The sequence below is a fragment of the Eubalaena glacialis genome, chromosome 13, assembly GCF_028564815.1.
Source record: "Eubalaena glacialis isolate mEubGla1 chromosome 13, mEubGla1.1.hap2.+ XY, whole genome shotgun sequence".
Classification (NCBI taxonomy): domain Eukaryota; kingdom Metazoa; phylum Chordata; class Mammalia; order Artiodactyla; family Balaenidae; genus Eubalaena; species Eubalaena glacialis.
In genome coordinates, this window is record NC_083728.1 from 90,256,240 (window position 1) to 90,277,660 (window position 21,421).

Consider the following 21,421-nt stretch of genomic DNA (forward strand, 5'->3'; position numbering starts at 1 on the left):
AATTAAGGCACATGCGCATAATGGAATGAAAAGTAAGCAGTCATGAAAAATGTTCTAACAATGATTCAGCATGATTTCCCGATTTTGTTTAAAAACATGTTCATTATATATATACAGATGTAACTAGGAGGAGATATACCAAAATATTCTCACGTTAATGGTCTGCTAAGAGGACATTATCTCCAGAACTTGGTGCAAATCAGTAGGACATAGTAAACGCTCAACGCATTAAAAATAATTAAGGGGACTTCCCTGGTGGCGCAGTGGTTAAGAATCCGCCTGCCAGTGCAGGGGACACGGGTTCGAGCCCTGGTCCGGGAAGATCCCACATGCCATGGAGCAACTAAGCCCGTGCGCCACAACTACTGAGCCTGCACTCTAGAGCCGGCAAGCCACAACTACTGAGCCCGCGAGCCACAACTACTGAGGCTGTGCTCTAGAGCCCGCGAGCCACAACTACTGAAGCCTGCGTGCCTAGAGCCTGTGCTCCGCAACAAGAGAAGCCACCGCAATGAGAAGCCAGCGCACCGCAACGAAGAGTAGCCCCTGCTCACCGCAACTAGAGAAAGCCCGTGTGCAGCAACGAAGACCCAACGCAGCCAAAAATAAATTAATTTAAAAAATAAAAATAATTAAGAATAACTAGAAAATGCATATGCAAAGGAGGAAAGTTCAACCTATTTTTGTCTGAATGAACATTAGTTATCTCTGATTAATGGTACCGTGTATGGTCTTTTCTTTATAGTTCTAGGTTGCGAATTTTCTAGAAGGCCTTGTCATAACCTAAGTTATGGGGATCACAAAGAACAGAAGTCCACCCCTTGGGCGGCCTCCGACAGGAGTTGGTCGCGGGCGCGCGGAGCCGGCACCTGGAAGCCAGGGCCCCCCTCGAGGCCGACCTGGGCGGGCGGGGCGGGGCCAGGACCGCGGCCGGAGCGCACAACGATGGCTGGCGGCCCGCCCCGCGCCCGGCTCCCGGAGGCCGGAGCCGAGCGCTCCCGAGCGTTCCCGAGCGCTCCCGAGCGTCCCCGAAGCCTAGAGGAACCCCGGGAGCCGCGCGGGCGGGAGTGGCCCCGCCCCGGAGCCTGGGAGCGGCGGCGCCGGGGCGGGGGAGGGGAGGCCGGATGTGAGTGGAGCGGCCATTTCCTGTTTCTCTGCAGTTTTCCCCAGCTTTGGGTGGTGGCTGCTGCTGGGCTCCGGCTTCCCATCGGCGGAGGGCAAGGCGGCGTGGACAGCGGCCCCGGCACCCCGCGCCCCGCCGCCCGCAGCCGCGCGCCCGCCCGCCCGCCGCGCCCCGAGCTCTCCGCTCCTCGCCTCAGCGCCCGGCCGCCGCCGCCGCCGCGGCCCAGAGAGCGGCCCAGATGCAGGCCATCAAGTGTGTGGTGGTGGGAGACGGGTGAGTGCGCGGGCCGGCCCGGGGGTCAGGGGCCGGGGGCCGAGGTTAGGGACCTGGCGGGCGGGCGGGCGCCGCGGGCTGGCGTGGGGCCTGGCCGGGCCTCTCCCGGGCGGGGGGCGCGGGGCGGGGGGCGTGGGCCGCCACCCTCCCCGGGACCGGGCGGCGCGGGCCTGGTTCCGGCTTTTTTTTTTGGTGGGGGGGGGGAGGAGGGAGGGGTCGGCGATCGGCGGCCGGAGGGAAAGTGAACTCCACCCTCCCGCTTTCTCTCCGGCCCGCTGACCGCCCGGCAGAACTCGCCCCGGGCCGCCACCCTCCCTCGTTTGCCTGTAGTTTAGGTGGGTTTAGGGAGTTGCCTTTCTTAAAAAAGGACCCCCTCTTGATTTTCCCATTAACCTCTCGAGTTTCATTGAGACCTTTCGTGGGTCCCGGCGGTCCCAGCTCGGTCGTAGGGGAGGAATATGTGCACGGGCTGGTTGGGGGTGGATCCTAAACTGATTCGCCAGGGGGTGCCTTCCGCTTGTACTTAAGCCACTTTTCTGATTTTTTAAGGGACTCTCTGTTTGCTATTAAGGTGGGGAAACTTTTAGGATTTCTAGCTGCGAGGAGCTGGGTGTGCTTAAGACGGTTCCTTTCTCGGAACGTGGTGTGGTCATACATTTAAAAAAAAAAAGGAAAGAAAGAAAAGAAGAAAAAGCTGGCCTTCGCTTCCTGCGTTAAGGTTTGGGATGTAGCAGAACAGCCTAGCCTCCCTGAGCCGGGCCGCCCTGTGACTCAAGGCCGTTCTTTTCACTACTGTCTGTGGTGGTTCCCGGCCCTAAAGGAAGACTTGTCTTAGGCAGTTTTTTCCTCCCCTGGAAACAAGAATCTCAGTGTAATCCGAGCGAAATCGTGCGTCTCAGCGTGGCTCGAGTACAGGAGCGTTAACAAGGAAGCTCCAAGAATTACTACCAGTTGCAAGCAAAGTCAGAATGCAACTGGTACCTATTTGGAGTCTTGTAAAGTCGTAGAGTTCTGGCATCCCTGTACCCTAAACTTGTTATAAGGGCTGGTTTGCTTTTATGCCTCTCGATGAATTTATGAGTTCTCGGTTTCTTTAGATCATTGTAAATTAGACATTTGACTTGTTTCTGTAACTAATTCAGATCCATGAAGGACAATCAGACAACTGATTTTTTTAAAAAGATGCCCTCTGTATGATTTGTCAGGCTCACAAATGTGAAGGATTATTGACACTTCATAGTTCTGTCTATATAGTTAAAAATTGTAAGTTTCTATTTAGGAATATGTATAGTATGTTTTGTGGTTTTTTTTTAACCCTTTAAAAGAAAGCTTTAATTTGGGGGAAAATGTTCAGTTAATTGGTTTAACAGTGAAATCACTAAATTCATTTAAATGAAGTTTTGATCCTTTTGCTGCTGAATTAACTGAGCATATGTCACTGTCTTAGGAACATTTTAAATTATCTGAATTTCCTTTAAAAATTAAGAATGCGGAATCAGTAATACATACTAGTTTTTTTTAAGTCATATTGCTGATAATCCATTATCTAATCCTAGAATGTAATATTCTTATTTGAAAAATTTAAAAACATAAGCACAGCAGATATATTCAGTTTACTTAATTATACTTAGAGACTATGGACCTCTACTGTTTGCCTTGGCTTGTTTATCTAGTCAAATACTTGTTGAATGCCTACTGTGGGATCTGGATCCTTCCTTCATATCCCCACCTCACCACTTATGGGGAAACCCTGAGCATATCACTCATCCCCCAAGAGAGGTGCCTCAAGGGGAAATTGTGAGGATTAAACAAGATGCTGGATATTAAGTGCCTCACAGGTGCCTGGCCCCTACTGAGTGCTTAGTGAGTGCCAGCTGCCAGTATTTTTATTATTATTGCTGTTTCTATTACTCTGAGGCACTGCTAGGTTCTGTGGAAGGAGTGTTAGGCGTAAAACACGGTGACCTGGAGTTTTCTGTCAGTTTTTTAGTACTGTATTTGACATTGATGTTGACATTAGAAGTGAAATGTACCTTTACGGAAAAAATTGAGCTGTATTACTTTAAATCAGGGCTAACATGTAGCAGACAAGGCTTAAGTGAAAAATCTAGATATATACTTTTTCCATCAAAAATATTTTCCTGCTTTTATCTGAATAAGCTATATTCCTGGTGGGAATGTTTTATTAAAAAATCGGTAAAGCTGTAAGTGCGGGTCTAAATTTTGTGGCGTGAAAGTTGCTTAATGTGGAATTTCAGGCAATTAGGGGCAGTTTAAGCAGGGAAGGCAAACTGGTTGAGAGTCCACAAATTGGAGGCTTCCTTATTTTAAAAATATTTTTGGGAATTCTGGTTAAAGGCTCTGTCGTAACTGTATTATAATTAGCACCAATTAGCCTATATTCTTCTTTTTTTAGAAATTAGCTTCTGCCTCTGACATTGGTTTTTTTAAAATTAATTAATTAATTTTTGGCTGCATTGGGTCTTCGTTGCCATGCACGGGCTTTCTCTAGTTGCGGTGAGCGGGGGCTACTCTTCGTTGCGGTGCACGGGCTTCTCATTGCGGTGGCTTCTCTTGTTGCGGAGCACGGGCTCTAGGCGCGCGACCTTCAGTAGTTGCAGCACGCGGGCTCAGTAGTTGTGGCACACGGGCTTAGCTGCTCCGAGGCATGCGGGATCTTCCCGGACCAGGGCTCGAACCCGTGCCCTCTGCAGTGGAAGCGCAGAGTCCTAACCACTGGACCGCCAGGGAGGTCCTGAACAGCCACTTTTAATTGTGCGTTGTTTCGGCTTTGCTTGACTGGGAGGCTGGGGGTGAGTGACTTGAGCCCCCGCCCCCCATTTCACTCCAGGTGGCGCTAGTGGTCTCTCCAGCCCAGTGTCCGATTTAGACATTGCTGTCCAGGAATTTTTTTAGTTGAGCATGATAAATGCCTTCCATGATGTCATCTTGATAGGAATGTACACCAGCTCCTGCCTACTTCCACTGAACAAGCAGTAATGGCGTGATCCATGAGTTCAAGTTTCTGCATTGCCTTCCAAATTTATGTTTAGTATTTGAATCTGATCTTGGTTGGTAAAATTCTGTGTAATGTGTTTTTTGTTGATGTTGTTGTTTTAATTTCAGGTGATAATTCCAGCTAAAAGTTTGGGGTTGGGTTCAGTGAAGGAGTATCAGGAGTCCATTTTTAGAAACCTTAAAGCCACCCTTTATAATCTGTCTTTTGCATTAATCAGTTAATGTCTTTGTACTTCCTACTTTTTCACCTCTGTATCATCAGGTAGCTCTAACTTAGAATTGTAGTCTTCCTAGAAAGGAGATGTTTTACCAGGGATCCTGCTACCAGGGCAGTTACCACATGTCACCAGACGGAATTTTTTCTTGCAGCATCTTAATGTGAAAAATGTCAAACATGGAAAAGTTAGATTCTGTAATCAACAGTTTGCTCTATTTGCTTTATCACATGGGAACATGTTCCCATTTGGGGGCAGTAGTTTAAGAGGATATGATACAGAAGTTGATTTTGGAAGGAGAATGGGGGTGACACACAGATATAAATTCTTGGTTTTGAACTCTGCATCTTTAGCTGACCCATATAATCAGCTATCCCAGGGTTAGGCTTGGTGGTTCTAGAAGGACAGTCTGGAGTAACGGCTGCTTCAGATTTGAACTCTATCGTAGGTGGCATCTTCAGCCTTGAGTGTTCTAGTAACTTCAGTGTTGAGAATCTGAACTTTTTGAAGCCTGCAATGCTGATTATGACTGGCTTTCTGTAAGTTGGTTGGAATGTCCCCTGTTGGTGGCAGAACATCAGAATTTCAGTTAGGGTTTTGTGTTTTTGTAGCACTGAATTGCTCTATTAATCCATAAATTTTCTGAACTTACTCTCTGTGTAGTTATACATTTACTGAAGGCCTGGTGTCTTCAGTAAATGTATAACTGAAGTCCCCAAAACCCATTTCTTGGCATAAATTGAGGACTTTCATTCAGGGTCTTTCATTAATGCAATAAGTATAAATATATATTTGATACTTATAATTCACATTCCACTACATTCTATTAATTTGTTCTTAAGATCCTAGGTACTTTTAGGGGTTAGGGGAGGGGGAATTAGAAGGGAGTCAGAAGGAACAAAATTCCAGTTATAAATAAGTACTAGGGATGTAACGTACAACATGATAAAGGTAATTAACACTGCTGTATGTTATAGATGAAAGTTGTTAAGAGGATAAATCCTAAGAGTTCTCATCACAAGGAAAAAAATTTTTTTTCTATTTCTTTAATGTTGTACCTTTAAGAGATGATAGATGTTCACTAAACCTATTGTGGTAATCATTTCATGATGTATATAAGTTGAATCATTGTTAAACGCCTTAAACTTATATAGTGCTGTATGTAAAATATACTGCAATAAAACTGGGGAAAAAAAGATCTAGGTACTTTTAGACAGCAATACAGGCTCCTTATTTTGGTTTACAGTAGTCATTGGAGAAATCTGGTTTTTCTGTCCTACTAAGATCAATTTATCTTTTTTATTTTTTTAAGGCAATGCAGAATCTTATTTTTGAGTTTCCTGGATCCCTTACTTTTTTCTTTTCTTTCTTTTTTTTTTTTTTTTTTTTGTCTGCTCCGGGTGGTGTGTGTGGCATCTTATTAGTTCCCCCATCAGGGCTCGAACCCATGCTCCCTGCAGTGGAAGCACAGAGTCTTAACCCCTGGACCGCCAGGGAAGTCCATCCCTTACCTTTTTTTAAAAATTTATTTTATTTTTGGCTGCATTGGGTCTTCGTTGCTGTGCACGCGGTCTTTTCTCTGGTTGCGGCGAGCGGGGGCTACTCTTCGTTGCCGTGCGAGGGCTTCTCATTGCAGTGGCTTGTTGTTGCAGAGCAAGGGCTCTGGCGCATGGGCTTCAGTAGCTGTGGTACGTGGGCTCAGTAGTTGTGGCTCACAGGCTTTATTGCTCCGCGGCATGTGAGATCTTCCTGCACTGGGGCTCGAACCCGTGTCCCCAGCGTTGTCAGGCACATTCTTAACCACTGCACCACCAGGGAAGCCCCATCCCTTACTTTTTTAACGTGAGGAAATTGCCAGTGTTTCTAGATTTATCGATTTTTATGTGCTTTTAAGTTTTGGTTTATAGGTTTCAGGAAGTAACACTGAAGTTTAACGAAAATTTTTTAAGCAAAGGTTTTCCTTGAGGTTCTCCTAATGGAAAAATAAAGGACATAGTAGGAACATAATTTACCGGCTTTGGTCTTGATTATTTCTACAAGATAGAGCAGAAGCACAGATAGGTTAAAAAAATGTGCTCAGTTGCCGTTAGATTAAAATGTTGTGTGATGACTCACTGTCACTTAAAACTTAAATAAATATTTTCTATCTACATTGTCAACTTTGTAACCCGTAAAAGAACTAGTAACAGTTGCGATTATTTATCACAAGTAAGATACTTCTTAAGTAAAAAAAAAATGTGTTTATGTGAATGTTCTTCTAGTAGACTCATGTTCACTTTCTAGAGTTACAGCATCTTTCAAAGATTAAAAAGAGACCGAACCGAGTAGTTAAATATATAAAATTGGAAATTCCAAAGCAAATAGTAACTTCCAGAAATTATGCAGCAGCATCAGTCAAGACTGACCAAATAACTGCTTCCATTCTTTCTGTGGGGAAAAGCTGTGACTTTGTCTGAGCCGATGTTAACTTTGGCCTCTAGCATTTATTTATGGAATGTGTTTAAAAGCGGTGAGTAAATACACTAATGGGAGGTGAATAACCTTTGCTTTTTATCTGTTTTTTAAAATTAAGTAAACATTTAAATCAAAAGTTGGACATGTACTTATTTAAAAAGTCAGAATTTTATACTTTACTAATTTTCTTATAGAATACAGCTTTTTAGCAAATGATGATTGGTAATAAAATTTCATTTATTATTAGGTGATGCCAGTAGAATTCTTTACAGTTAAACCTTTCAAAAGATGAAGCCTCAGCTGAAGGTGGAGTTTCAGGAAAAGAAATTTTGGAGCATTTAAAACACAGTTGCTGGTATTTATAGTGATGGCTTTGTTCCTCATACATACAGGAGAGACTTAGGACGGGGTCTTGAAGTGAAACTGATATTTTAACATAACAGTTAAAACTTTTAGAGCTTCTTATCTTTGACATTAAGAGGCAATAACTATTAACATTTTTACACCGCAACATTTGTAATTTTGCAAAGAGATTCACTTATCATGACCTTAGAGTCCACTCTCTTCCTCAGCTACCACATCCAGCCCCTTGCCAAGCCACGCTTGTTCTTCCCCACGTCTCGGTAGCTCTTGGAGTGGCCCACTTCTCTGCACCCTGAAACCCCCTCCACGGTCCAGGCCACCAGGGCTGGTTCCTGGAACACAGTGGCAGCTGCTTCCTTGTTTTCAGCCTCCAGTTTCAGCTTCTTTGGTCCTCTTTCCACACTGTCATCAGAGGCTTCTTATAAAAATGCAAATCTAATGGTTTCTCGGCAACTAAAATCCTCTGTTACTTCCCAAGTAGGATCAAGTTCCAGGCCCTTAACGAGAAGAGAGGACAACTTCTTCAGATTTCCCTCTGCCACTTCCCCCTTCTTTCTTCGTCCTTCAGTTTTACTGGGCTTCTTGTAGTCTGGGCCTCCCCATGTGCTGTTGCGTTTGCCTAGAATGTTCCTCCTTGCTGTGTCCCCACTCATCAGTCTCAATGACATTGCTGCCTCTTCTGCCCCCAAGACTAGGTTAGATCCCTTTGCTGTAAATTTCCAGAGCATCTTTAGTAACACTTATCACACCTATAATTTTATGTAATGACTGTATTTTTCATTTTTTAGTTTAATAACTGCATAAGTTCCATGAGATCTTGTTCATTGCAGTATCTTTAGCACCTAGTGTACTTCTGGCATAGCACCCAATTTGTTGGTATAGATTGAAATTGCATTAATGCTCACAATAGTTTGGTGATGGAGTTGGTAGTTTTGCATCCATCTTACAATTGAGAAAACTGAGGCATAAGGAAGTTGAAACTTAAACAGTTCCAGCCAGTAAGTGGTAGAGTTGGCTATGGGTCGCACATCCGGGACAATGACTTCAGATATCTCAGACTCCTACTCATTCAGGTTTGTTTTTTTTTTAACATTCTAAGCTTTTAACAAAATGTATGGCTATTGAGTCATTTCTGTTTAGAAAGCCTTTAGTAGTTGGACGCTAGCTCCTGATGATGTCATGTTTGACTATGAGGTCTTTGGGGTGAGGGAGTTCCAGCTTTTGTTAAGCCTTGATAATGTTTTGAGTGCAGCAAGTATTGGCAAGACCGCCTGGGCCTGTAATCTGCTCTTGTTGAGAGGTTTTTGCTAAGAGTGCAAGGAAAATAGAAAAGCACTTAACTTCTTTATGGTGAGTCCTAATTTATAGTAGTAGTTGAGATTGAACAACAAAATCTTTCGACTCAGAACTCCAGTGTGTCTCGTGACCTTGGTGAGCCAACAGGGGACAGCAGGGAGATGGGCCCGTGTAAGGAGCATTTATTTGGTGAGCCCTTGGGAGGCCAGGGACTCTGAGAAGGCCCTGAAGCCACCCTGTTAATGTTGTAAAATTTGGAGAACGTGTGTTGGCTACTGGTGCAGTGATCGTCTTAATTTTTAGGTGATATCCCCTTGAAAAAATTTTCAGGTGGTTGGGAGACTTTCATCACCACCCTGGCACACTGTATCTGCTTCCAGTTGTGCGGGAGGCCCTCCTGTCTCGGGAGTATTTCTACACTCTTCTCTGTTACTTCTCCTCTTTGCAGTTGTTTGGGAAGTTTACTCCAGCGTCCCTGAGCCATTAATTAATATGTCTGGAACGTAATGTGTTAGCTGCTCTAAAAGTTTATGGGGGATGTGAGGATGTGGCAAGGTGGCACGTGAATGCAGATGAATTAAAGTGAGAGCAGTTGTGTGTGGTGGTTGGTGACTAAGCACTCTCTTTAGAGAACAGTTGTCACTGATGGCCAGAGGGAAGGCTTTAGGAAGGTGGTGGGATTTGAGCTGCCACTCGGAGGAAGCAAAATATATTACTTAGCAACAAAATGGAAGCTGGAGAGGAAAGCTATGTTTGCATATTAGTATTCATCAAAATAATTTGAGGATAGATTTGCAGATTCTTGGATGAAAGCCTTCTAGGGATCTTCACAGAAGAGACTTTCAGTTTAAAAATACTTTTCCCGGGGACATCCCTCGTGGTGCAGTGGTTAAGAATCCGCCTGCCAATGCAGGGGACACGGGTTCGATCCCTGGTCCGGGAAGATCCCACATGCTGCGGAGCAACTAAGCCCGTGCGCCACAGCTACTGAGCCTGTATGCCACAACTACTGAAGCCCACACGCCTGGAGCCCGTGCTCCGCAACAAGAGAAGTCACCAAAATGCTCGTGCACTGCAACGAAGAGTAGCCCCCACTCGCCGCAACTAGAGAAAGCCTGTGCGCAGCAACGAAGACCCAACACAGCCATCAGTCAATCAATTTAAAATACTGTTCCTGTTCCACCTTGTGCTTATTAACAAGTATTTCTTGACTAGGGCTAATACCTAAAGCCAAAACAGTGCGTGAAGCCTCTGGACTCTGCCTTTCTGAGTAGTTCTAGTTTGTTTACTTTAAATTTCAGGATAAAACTATGTGTAGTGTTAAATAAAAGGTTATAGACACTGTTTAGGGCTAAGTACTCAATGTATACTTCTTGATTTTTCTGTAAGTTATTTTCACCAAATAATGAAATCTAAGACTGCATTCATGTTGACTAAGCAACTTACACCATTTTTTTCTCTCTTTAGAGCTGTAGGTAAAACTTGCCTCCTGATCAGTTATACGACCAATGCCTTTCCTGGAGAGTATATCCCCACTGTGTAAGTATCCTGAGTTAAACTGGAAATCAACTTGTCTGTGATATGTTGCTTTGGATTCTATTGACCTTTGTTCTGCTCTGCCTTTCTTAATCCTTATGCAAACAGATGTGATTAATTTTCCTCTCAATCACTGAGGTCTCATTATAAGGTATTTGGACTTTTAAAAAATACTTAATCTCACGTAAAGTTTCTGCACAGTGATGAAGCACACAGCTTTCCTAATTGGTTTTTAGATATTCAGGAAGTGAAGGTTAAACCAACTGTGAAGTACAGAGACTGGATAATATAAGAGTTTCGGATAAGTTTGGCTTTCTGGGCTCTTTGTGTGAAGGGTCAAGGAACTGGAACAAAATACTCCATTATGTTTTAATTGGCCTTTTCTGGCGAGTAATCCGACGGTTACATGTCACTGTTGAGTTATTGGGCTTTGGAATTGAAACCAGGGTGTATGTGCATGGTGGGGTGTAGAGTGGGGGGACGGATGGGAGGACGGAATCAGCTACTGAGCTGCTAATTCCCTGTTGGCAGCAGAATTGGGCGGGGGTGGAAAAGTGCTTTTCTGATGATGGGGTTACCAGGGAGCCTCATCACGCACCGCCCTGTGGCCGGGAGCTCTGTCCTCATGGCTGCGGTGCTGGTGGAGAGGAAACGCCTCACTTCCCACTGTGCTCACCCCCTCAGACACAACAGGCACATCTCGGTGTCCTGTGTGTGTTTTGATATAAGTGGGATCACACTGTCCTGAATTTATGGTGGGGACTTTCTTAATCTCCACATGTAGCTAGAGCTAAATCATTAACAGCTGTTACTGACTGAAGTGCTGTAGCGGACTTAACCACTGGTCACTTGGCATTGCAAACAGGGCTGGCTCAACGTCATTGCACGTGTCTTTGTGCACATGTGATAGATAATTAGAGGAACTGTGGCAAAGCGAAGGAACGGACACTTGACACTGTGATAGATGCTACACAGTTGCTGTTCCAAAGGCTGTCACTTTGAGCAGCTGTGACGGAAACACCCCCTTCACACATACTGTGGTTAACATGAGTTGAAAAAAGTGACCTCATCATTTGCATTTCTGGTCACCGGTGAGGTTAAAATCTTTTGAATGTTTACTGTCCGTGTATAATAGTCTTCTGTGAATTGCCTTTTGAAATCCCTTGCTTGTTTTTCCACTGAAAATTCTTACTGATGGAACTTGTGTGTATGAGAAATATTTATCCCTCTGTCTCTCACTTGTCTTTGAACTTTGTTATGGTGTCCTCTGCTTTTTTATGTAAACATGCCATTCTGCCTTTTCCCTGAGTTTAATGTCTTATTAAAAATGTTCTGTAGGATTTTTGTAGCTGAAGTTTTTATTTTTCATTCATTTAGAGTTTATTTTTTGGTATGGTATGAGGCAGGAGCCTGATTCTTCTTCACAGGTTGAAAAAAAAAAAGTCCCAGTACCGTTTATTGAATAATCTATCATCTTCCCGCTGAAGCAGAAATACAGCATATGAGACCTTTTCTTTATGAAAGCTGGTTTGGTCATTAACTTTTATAAATCACAGTGGAACTTACTCAGACCATGACTTAGCTGTCACAGTGTAGTAAGATCCTAAGTTTTAGTCTTAAGTATGCAAAAATTAATTCTGGAATTCTATTTTAAAGGCTGATATGTTGTATTCTGCTTGGCACTTGCCCTGGTTTACCTTGTGATGCCAGATTTTAATGAGCTACTCCATGGTACTCGCCGTAATTTTTTAATGTCAACCTTATTTTCCCCCTGTCAGCCTGTAGGCCTTCTAGGCTTCCTCCTCTTATAGTTAAACTAATTTGTGTGTAGCAGCCTCAAATTAATTTAAATACCTGTGTGAACTCACTTTGAAAACGTTATTACACAATAGCTTCTCAGATCCAGTTTGCTTTGTGTTACCCTGCACTTTGGTCGCAGGGTGGATGACCAAGGCTCAGCTTGTGTGGGGGGGTGTTCTGGAAACAGTGCCAGTGCAGCCGTCCTGGCGTGCCCCCTGAGAATGACTCACACGTGTACATGGAAAAGTCAACACGTGGGGTTTGAAAGAGGGATTATTTTTATACTTTATTTCTTCCTGGGGAGAAAAACCTTAATGTTTTCTTCATTAAAGGAAAGCAGGTTTTAATTGCTGACAGCGACTTGTTTTGGTTAAATTTAGTAGCTTGTTCCTGTTTCTCGGGTGTTTTTCTCAAGTGCTGCCTTTGTTTCCCTTACACTCCAGTTCCCGTTTTCCCTCTGCTTCTCAGCTCTCGGGAGGCCTCGCCGCGCACCTGCAGGCGGGGCTGGGCATCTGCTGGCCTGGCCGCCTCTGGGCCTGCCTCGGCCTCCTCGGCTCTCTGCCCCTGCGACCCCAGCCTGGGCGCCACTCAGCTCCCAGGTCTGTGCCTTGTGCTGCACGGCTGGAGGCTAACCATTTTCACTCTGTTCCACAGCTTTGACAACTATTCTGCCAATGTTATGGTGGATGGAAAACCGGTGAATCTGGGCTTGTGGGATACGGCTGGACAAGAAGACTATGACCGATTGCGCCCCCTCTCCTATCCGCAGACGGTAAGGAGCACGACTGATGTGTAGTTTGTCCTTCGCAATTCCTGATTATTTAATTAATTCATATCACCTCTGGATTTGCTTATATTGCCGTCTTCTGGGTATATCGAGTAATAATGTTAAATTAGTTCAATAGTGAATATCTGCCTAGATGCAAACCAGGGTTTTGTTTGTTTTTATTTTTTGAGCATTACCAGTTATTAACTATGGCGCTGTGCGTTTTACATTGTTCTGTGTAGTTTTAGGACAGCCGTGTGAAATAGGTACTGTTTTGTTTTGGCTAAATAGTTTTAAGAGCAATTAGTTTCCAGATTAGTTTGCTTTGTGACAGTTTTGTACCACAGAATCAAATTAAGCAGTGAAGATTAAGGTTTCTTCAGATCAAGTTAGTAACTAATCTTACAGGTTTAATACTGTTTTTCTATAAAATACATGTTCGTTTTTTGCAGCTTTAGTACCTAAATCTTCTCAATGTAGATTGAGGTTTTAGCTTTATAAACACGTGTCCACTGTGTCCAGTCAGAAAACTGTTAGATTGGGTTTGCTTGCGTATCTGCTAGTAGCTCGTCTCGTTACCAGAGCTCATTATGTGGAGCTGTAGCTGGTGGAGACATGGTCAGAAGCCACTTTTCTCTCAATAAGCAGTTGTCTTACTTGTATCATTTGCTTCTTGTAACATGTCTGTTCTTTGTTTTAAAAGTGCTTTTTAAAACAGCTCTGGAGAGTTAGTGACTAAGTGGCCAGGGCAGTTTGCACAGAGGCAGTTGAGCGAATTCCTTGGGTTCAAATTCCGCCCTCCCCTTCCTCACCGTGTGACCGGGCAGGTTTCTTCACCTCTAGTCCTGCCCCGTTTCCTCGCAGGGCTGGATGAGGATGGATGTAGAGCGTAGAGCACGCAGAACAGCCCTGGGCGTGTCGCTGCTGTTGGGACTCCTCCTCGTGTTTGTGTAGCTGTGCTGGTAGATGTGGGGAGGCCCTCGGTTCCGAGCTGCATCCAGAGGAGAGGAAGATGCCGGACCTGCTCTCAGCAAGCCGGACAGCCAGAGGGGTTGGGGTCAGGGAAACATCCCAGAGAAGGCAGGCCTCTGCCCTTGCACTGATTTAATTATCACTTTGGTCTGGGGGGGAGTGTGAGTGAAGAGTTAATTAGTCCTAGTCTACCCAAATCTTGTTTTTTGTTTTTGAAATACGGCTTTTTCCAGGCAAAACTTACTGTCTTTTCCATTTGCTTTCTGCTAGAGGAATTGCCAAGTTTCTTTCTTTCTTTCTTTTTTTGGTCTGCGGCATGCGGGATCTTAGTTCCCCGACCAGGGGTTGAACCCGCACCCCCTGCATTGCACGTGTGGAGTCTTAACCACTGGACTACCAGGGAAGTCCAAGCACAGTTTCTTTGAGCTGTGGATTTTTGCTGATTGTCCTTTAGCTGAATTCTGGGAAGAGTGCTAAACAAAGACCAAAACCATAAAATGGGAGGCTTGAATTGGCTGGCTTCTCAGTTAATCTCCAGGTAAAAGTTAACTGTGATTACGTATTAAAAATCAGCCCATAGTCACCAAATGGTTTGAATTCTTCAGTATTTTTCAGTAGAATAGTTTAGGAAACTGTTCTATCCCCAGTGGGTGCTTGCTGAGTCCAGGTTTCAAAGGCATCTGCATTGAGTGGTAGAGTAGGAGTCCCCAGTCAACTGGATACATCTGGGAGGGCGGTGTGTCACTACTGAGAAATGAGAACCATCTGCTGTGACTCGGGGGGGGCGGGGTCCAGGGCAGGGTGCGGCTTCTTCCTCTGAGGCGGCCAGTCGCAGTAAGTCCAAGGTGACTTGGCAGGATCTGCACTTTGCATGCTGAAGAACACCTAGATAAGTGACACACTGAATCAGGCTGTAGTGTGTGAGGCCTGAAATTCAAGTGGGTGTTGTCCTTTCGGGGCCAGGACTTGAACTTTTCACATCCCATCTGGGGAAGGCAGTGGACCTGCACCGCAGTGTGTAACCCACCCCTCGCCAGCTTAGGAGCAGAGAGGGGCGGGCACCCAACTAGCAGTTAAAGCTGTGCCTGCTTGGACTCCTTTGGAGACGAGAGGGTTATCTTGGCTACTGAGGGCCGCCCCAAGTGCTGAGATGCTGGGGCCTGGAGGGTCTCCTTCCTTGGGCCATGCTGTCCTGCCAGGAGGAGCAGACCCTGGAAGTGACAGGCTGGCACCTGGATTTCTTCTTGGCAAAGAGAAACCTCTGAACTTTGTACTAAATGAAACCCGGTCTCTGGTTCGCAGGCCTGTTTCTGTGGCTCATCCATGACTCTGCCCTGACCCACTCCTGAAGGGCCAGCTGGATGATTTCATACCAAGATCTCCCCACTCTCCAGGTCTTCGTGACCTACAAAGAGACATGTGTTTCCTGTGGTCATTTAATCCTGGCATCCTCTGTGTAGCTGAGTTAAAACTGTTTAAACCAGTAGTTTCCACTTGGTTCTCCAAAAGGTGGTGGGCACGGGGTCATCATTCGGAGCGGTGAGGTCCAGCCCCCTCATTCTCCTGGGAGAGGCTGGTCCGTTTGCAGATGGCTCCACTGGCAGGCGGGCGGGCGGGCCGGCCGGAGCGCCAAGGGCTGCTGTCATTTTGGGGCCTGTGAGGGAGATCGGGCTGCGGCACGGGAGTCGAGGTCGGTGGAGACCCAGGGGCGTCTGGTGTGGGGAGGACAGGCCGCCACGGAGGGAGAGTAGCCTTCAAACCCAAGGGGAGATGGGCCTGAGACCCAAGACAGCAGCTCAGGAGGAATGACGCCGCTCCAGGACACGGGAGTGACCCTGTGAGGAGGGCTGAGGGCGGAAGGACAGCGCGAACGCCGTGTGGGGCGTCAGGTCGGAGAGCAGAGGTGGGAGGGACTGGACGCTTGACGTTAGTCGTCAGAAGCGCTAGAGGCGTTTTCTTCAAGCCGCGTTTGGGCTGGGGCAGAAGGAAGAGGAAGGAACAGGCGGACGGTGTCACGTTAACGTAGGACGGAAAGCATGTTTCTTCTCCATCAGAAAGATGTTCTGAAAGATGGAAAAGGGTAGAACAGATGTGGTTAAAGGCTATTTTGAAGCTGAGTTTTTGTGGCCGATCCCCATGAGTCCCTGTATCACAACGAAGCTTTGGCATCACTTCAAGGTCTTGGGAGGACCAGGCTTCAAAAATAGCCCATAGATTAAATCAGGATAGTTAGAGAAACTTCAACATTCGCTTTAAATTGTAAATCGGAGAAGCTTGAGTGAGATGAAATTAAAATAGTTGTCTCGCCTGTCTTTCTCTTGATTCTAGAATTCCAGGTTCTCTATTGCTGAAGAGCAAGTCTTCAGTTCTTATTGGAACAGAGGAGTGAATTGAAAGCACAGTGATACACGCTGGAAGTGTGGTCACTTCTGGGCGGCCCCTGCATGCACACGGGGGGCGGGAGCAGCGCTGTCCTTTCAGTAGAGCGGGTCCCTGAATTTGAGCCGCGCTTCCGTGAGGTCACAGCCCTCACACCCGGCCGCCTTCCTGGACAGCGTCTCGGCCGAGAGGCCTGCTGTGCAGATGGCCGCGTCTCCTGTTGGCTCCAGCTGGGCTACTGTCTGAGAACTTGGCCGGAGAGCTTTGAGAGGTGTGTCGTTGCTGATGGACGCCCTCGCTGAGGGTGGGACACGCCTCTGGCACGTCCTTGCTGAGCGGAAGCCACGGGCTTCATGCTGGGGAAGGAACCTTCCTGTGCCACCACAGGTTGAAGGCGCGCCTCGGTCTCCACCGTCTCTGACCTTCACAGGGTGACGGAGTGATTCAGCAGCGCCTGGCGTTATAGACCCGCTAGATCATCATCTGCTTTTAGATCCCTTGGGAGGGTTGAGACAAAATTCAGATGAAGAATAGGTAACTGGTTATATTGATTTTTCTTCTCGCCTTTTACTAAACTCAAACAAAGTTCTCATGCATTACTAGGTTGGAGAAACGTATGGTAAGGATATACCCTCCAGGGGCAAAGACAAGCCGATTGCCGTATGTAAAACTTTCAGTCGACTTCAGTTTCAAGCTTTATCTGTTCTCTCATTTCACTTAGTTTTCCTAGGATTTCCTGTTGAGCCTCACGTTCCTTGAGTGTTTTTATATTCAACGCACTCAAGGTTGGGGTTTTGCCTGACAGTTTGCCTACTGGCCTGAATCGGAGCAGTGTGTGAACTGCTTTCCTCCCCCTCCCAGGGGACAGGAGCGGCTGTCGTGAAAGGGCCCCTGTCCAGGCTGGTTGGGGAAGGAGTGCGGAGGCTCTACCTTGCAGCTCACGTGGCCCGAGTGCTTGGCGGGAGCGGGACTAACCACGCTGCGGGCCCTCCTTCCTCCCGCTTTGGTGTCCGGTGCAGGGCCTGTCGGGCGAGGCTGCACGGCGCTGGTGAGCTGACCCACCCCTGCTTTGAGATGTTGTGATCAGCCCAGGTGCCGAGATGCTGTGGTGATTCTTGGACAAGCTTGTGCATGTGCTAGCATTTTCAGTGTCATTTACGAAAAGCTATTGTGTGGGATGTTTCTTCCCTTTCAGGTACAAGATATCAGCTGGATGATCGAAAGTGTTAACTTGGGAATTGTGTGCATTTCAGAGTAGCCTAATTGCCTTTTTCCAGGAAAGTGTTTCATAAATCTAGCATTTTAGAAACTCTTAGGCATTTTTTAATATGGGTAAATATTTAAGTTTCCCTTTTTCTTTTTTGGCCACGCCTCGTGGCATGCGGGATCTTCGTTCCCTGGACCAGGGATCAGACTTTTCCCACCCTGCAGTGGAAGCGTGGAGTCCTAACCATTGGACTGCCAGGGAAGTCCCAAATTTCACTTTTTACACAATATGGTGCAAGTTTTCCGGAGGCCCTGCTTGGGTCTGAGAAGCTCTGACAGCTGGCAAGACGCCACTTACATACCAGATCGTCCTCCCTCCCAGAGGGACGTGCCTGTTTAGTGAATTCTTGAGACCTGGCTTTGTGCCTGGGACTCTGACGGCAGTTCTTTAAGAAGCAGTTTAATTGGAACCCAGTGACCATCTAAAAATGTTTGTACTTAAGATTCTGATGGGAGCGTAATGAAAAGCATACCATTTGAGGATAACAGTTTTTAATTTGAATCTGCTTTTGATGGACGGAAACCAAGTTTTATAGAAATATTGCCGTAGGACCTGACACTCGTTCTCGTCCCCGTGTAGTAACAGAGCATTAAGTTAGTTCCCAGTGGGAGTTGGGAAGGATGGAAAAGAGGCCTCCCAGGGGTCTAAATTTGATGTCTCTCTGTAGCCTCGAGTAACTTCTAGCATATTTTGTCCTCCACTCCCCTTCTCACTGGTAACTGGTGCTTCACGTGCTGGTTCTGGTCTGGGAGCGTCTGACCACACTGCAGGGGTGTCGGGGAGAAGGCTTGCGCCACGGTTGCTGGTGCGCAGCGTATGCCCTGGTCCCATGCTTCCCTCCCAGCAGCACTCAGGAAGCAAAGTGCATTCCTCACTGTAAGACCATTTTCTGAACACCTCCCTGTGTTTTCTTTTTATAGGATGTATTCTTGATTTGCTTTTCTCTTGTGAGTCCTGCATCATTTGAAAATGTTCGTGCAAAGGTAAGTGGGATTTTTTAGGAAAATATTTTGTTATATAATATCACTCTCAGGAAGAAGCATTAAAAAATAAAATACCATTTACTGATAGAAACTTTCAGTTATTTAAGTTGATTTTAGTAATTCTACTACTTAGGTAATTTTTTTACATAAGTAATCAGTTTTTTTAGGTACATGACTTGAGTATGCAGAGTTCTAAAGTCTCAAGGTCTGATTCAGAAGTGCCGTGTTCCTGGTTAAAATAATGAAGCACTTCGGAGTCGGTCTAATAAAAATAATGACCATACTTTCTACTCTGGCATCTTTCATGAACGTAGTGAAAATGACGGGTGAGAGGCCCTTCAGTTGGGATCGGGGACGTGTCTGGTGGGGGTAATGGCGGTAGAGCTGAGACCTGGGTCCAGATAGTTTTATTCTCATCCTTGAATACGTAAGGGATTTTGAGATGACCTAAGAACCTGGCCTGTTTTGCCAAAAACAAAGTAGTTTGCGGGGGGCGGGAGGGTGGGGGTCGTCCCTCCTCTCTCCTCTCTCCTCTCTCCCGGACAAGTGGAGCTGTCAGTAGGGGCGTGAGTCCTGGGCTCCAGGCGGGCTGGGCACACCCCGCAGCCGGTCGGTGGTTCTGGAGGGTGTGAGCTAGGCGAGGGGACGCGGAGACCAAGTGGGTGGTTGACGCAGTTGGGCACCTGTGTGGATACAGTTCAGGCGAGGGCGGTTCCCAAGGAGAGGCTGACTGCCTCCTCTGCTGGTGCCTAGTGGTACCCTGAAGTGCGACACCACTGTCCCAACACTCCTATCATCCTGGTGGGGACGAAACTTGATCTGAGGGATGATAAAGACACGATTGAGAAACTGAAGGAGAAGAAGCTGACACCCATCACCTACCCGCAGGGCTTGGCCATGGCCAAGGAGATCGGTATGGAACCCCCATTGTCATGTCTGCTTTGCCCACGTTTTTATTTTCATGATGGAGGCTGCAGTCCCGCCTGGGGAAGTGGACTCGGGGTCTGGCTTGCCTTTTGGGACCCTGCAGAGCAGGGCCCTCGGTGCCATGTCAGGGTGGGGGGGGGCGCCCCCGTGCTGATCTGAGGGTGAGGCTGTGTTTCCCACAGGTGCCGTCAAATACCTGGAGTGCTCGGCGCTCACGCAGCGAGGTCTCAAGACGGTGTTTGATGAAGCTATCCGGGCGGTTCTCTGCCCACCCCCCGTCAAGAAGAGGAAGAGAAAATGCCTGCTGTTGTGAACGTCCGGGCCCCTCCCGCCTGTCCCGTCCCCCAGGACCCTTTGTACGCTTTGCTCAAACGGTGGAGCCTTCGCACTCAATGCCAAGTTTTTGTTACAGATTAGTTTTTCCATAAAACCGTTTTGAACCAATCAGTAATTTCTAGGTTTTGTTTGTTTAAAGTGTAAGAGTTCAAACTTTCACATTCTATTAAAGTTTAGCCCTAAAATGACAAGCTTCCTTAAAGCCTTATTTTTCAAAGCCCCTATTCTTGCTCAGATTAAGAGTTGCCAAAATACCGTGTGAACTAAGTTGCATTGTTGGGCTAAGAACACTAAGCACTAAACTGTTCAAAGACCTTTGGAAGAGACTGTAGCTTCTGAGGCAGGAGATGCAGACGCTCGCTAATGAGGTTCAGACGACGAGCAGTACAGCCTCCTTCCTGAAACGCTGCCATTTAATGCATCCTGATTGGCCAGCCCACGTTCACTACCTAACACTGTACATCATAACGAACGAGTGTAACAGCTCAGCTCTTTGGATCAGTCTTTTTGATTTCGTAGTGAGATTTTTAAAACAAATTAGTGTATTAGCTTTTGTGAGATTTGGAACAGAGCTCTTCCTCCCGTGCTCCCTCCCATGAAGCGTTCTGCTCTGGCCGCAGGTGCGCTGGGTGGCGTGTGTGGAACACTTGTGATCAGAGGATGAAGACAGTATTTTAACAAAATATGGAGATTAATTTACACTACATTGTATACGTAATAATTAAACTATTAAAAGTGTCACGGGTAAATGTTTTAAAAGGTTAATTTCTGTCAAATGCAGTAGATGATGAAGAAAGGTCGGTATTATCAGTAAGTGTTTTCTTAAGCTTTTCCTTTTCCTTACACGTGCCCATCCCTCCTGAAAGTGGGCATTTAATCCATCTTTGACCTCATCATTCTCATAGTTGCTAACTTAGTAAGTGCTTTTCTTATAGAACCCCTTCTTAATGAGCAATATGCCTCCTTGTATTATAAAATTGTTCTGAATATGCATTAGAAAAATTTTTTTGTAGATTAGTAAAAGTGCATTCCTGTTTTCATGTTACCTTATCCAAAGCTAGTAAGTGCTTTCCTTGGTTTTCTAGTAACTAGGTGTAAAAATCCTATGTTGCAGCTTTACAGTTTCTAAAATACTTAGATATTCTTAAACTGTAAACCCTGGCGGATCACCGACACTGCACCTGGACTAACAACACTGCCCCCTCTTGCCTCACAGCGTGCACACGCTTCCTGTCCTTGCCCTAACGATGTCCCTTGGGGTCTGTGAGGTTCTGTCAATCCCGTGCTCGTGCTAACGAAGTTCTGTACAACTTACCCACTGGCAAGAATACGAGCTTGGACCTTTCAACCACTAGAACAAAATTTTTTAAATTGACAGTTGCAGAATTGTGGAGTGTTTTTACATTGATCTTTTGCTAATGCGATTAGCAGTATGTTTTGCATGTATGACTTAATAAATCCTTGAATCATGATTGGTAATACTGGACTTCTTGAGAGCTTGGGGAACCACCTGCTGGGGTATGCGTTTGTTTGCCTCCCTGTAAAACCCTGGGTCGTTGGATGTTCATTTCCAACGCATGTTTTCGTGGTGGGGGGGACAGGGAGCGGTCCCTCTACGGGGAGAAGATGGAGGAGCCAGCAAACAGAGGGGGCATTGAGTGACGTTCGGTTTGAGACCTGGCGAATGTTGGCGAGACTCACGTGATGTCCACG

General features: G+C 46.1%; 1 protein-coding gene across 1 annotated transcript; it reads left to right on the forward strand.

Moving 5' to 3' along the window:
* Positions 1-945: 945 nt before the first annotated feature.
* On the forward strand, positions 946-21,180 carry RAC1 (Rac family small GTPase 1). The gene is made up of 7 exons (XM_061209888.1): positions 946-1,024; positions 1,132-1,396; positions 10,210-10,281; positions 12,733-12,850; positions 18,383-18,445; positions 19,199-19,358; positions 19,555-21,180. Exons 1-7 carry the CDS (start codon positions 946-948, stop codon positions 19,683-19,685), a joined length of 888 nt encoding a protein of 295 aa, XP_061065871.1. The 3' UTR covers positions 19,686-21,180.
* The last annotated feature ends 241 nt before the right edge of the window (positions 21,181-21,421 follow it).

Bases quoted from the DNA above. Each gene is read 5' to 3' on its own strand.
- RAC1 (XM_061209888.1), top strand. From the start codon at position 946: ATGGCTGGCGGCCCGCCCCGCGCCCGGCTCCCGGAGGCCGGAGCCGAG. The intron at 1,397-10,209 runs GTGAGTGCGCGG...TTCTCTCTTTAG, and splicing joins TGTGTGGTGGTGGGAGACGG to AGCTGTAGGTAAAACTTGCC. The intron at 19,359-19,554 runs GTATGGAACCCC...TGTTTCCCACAG, and splicing joins GGCCATGGCCAAGGAGATCG to GTGCCGTCAAATACCTGGAG.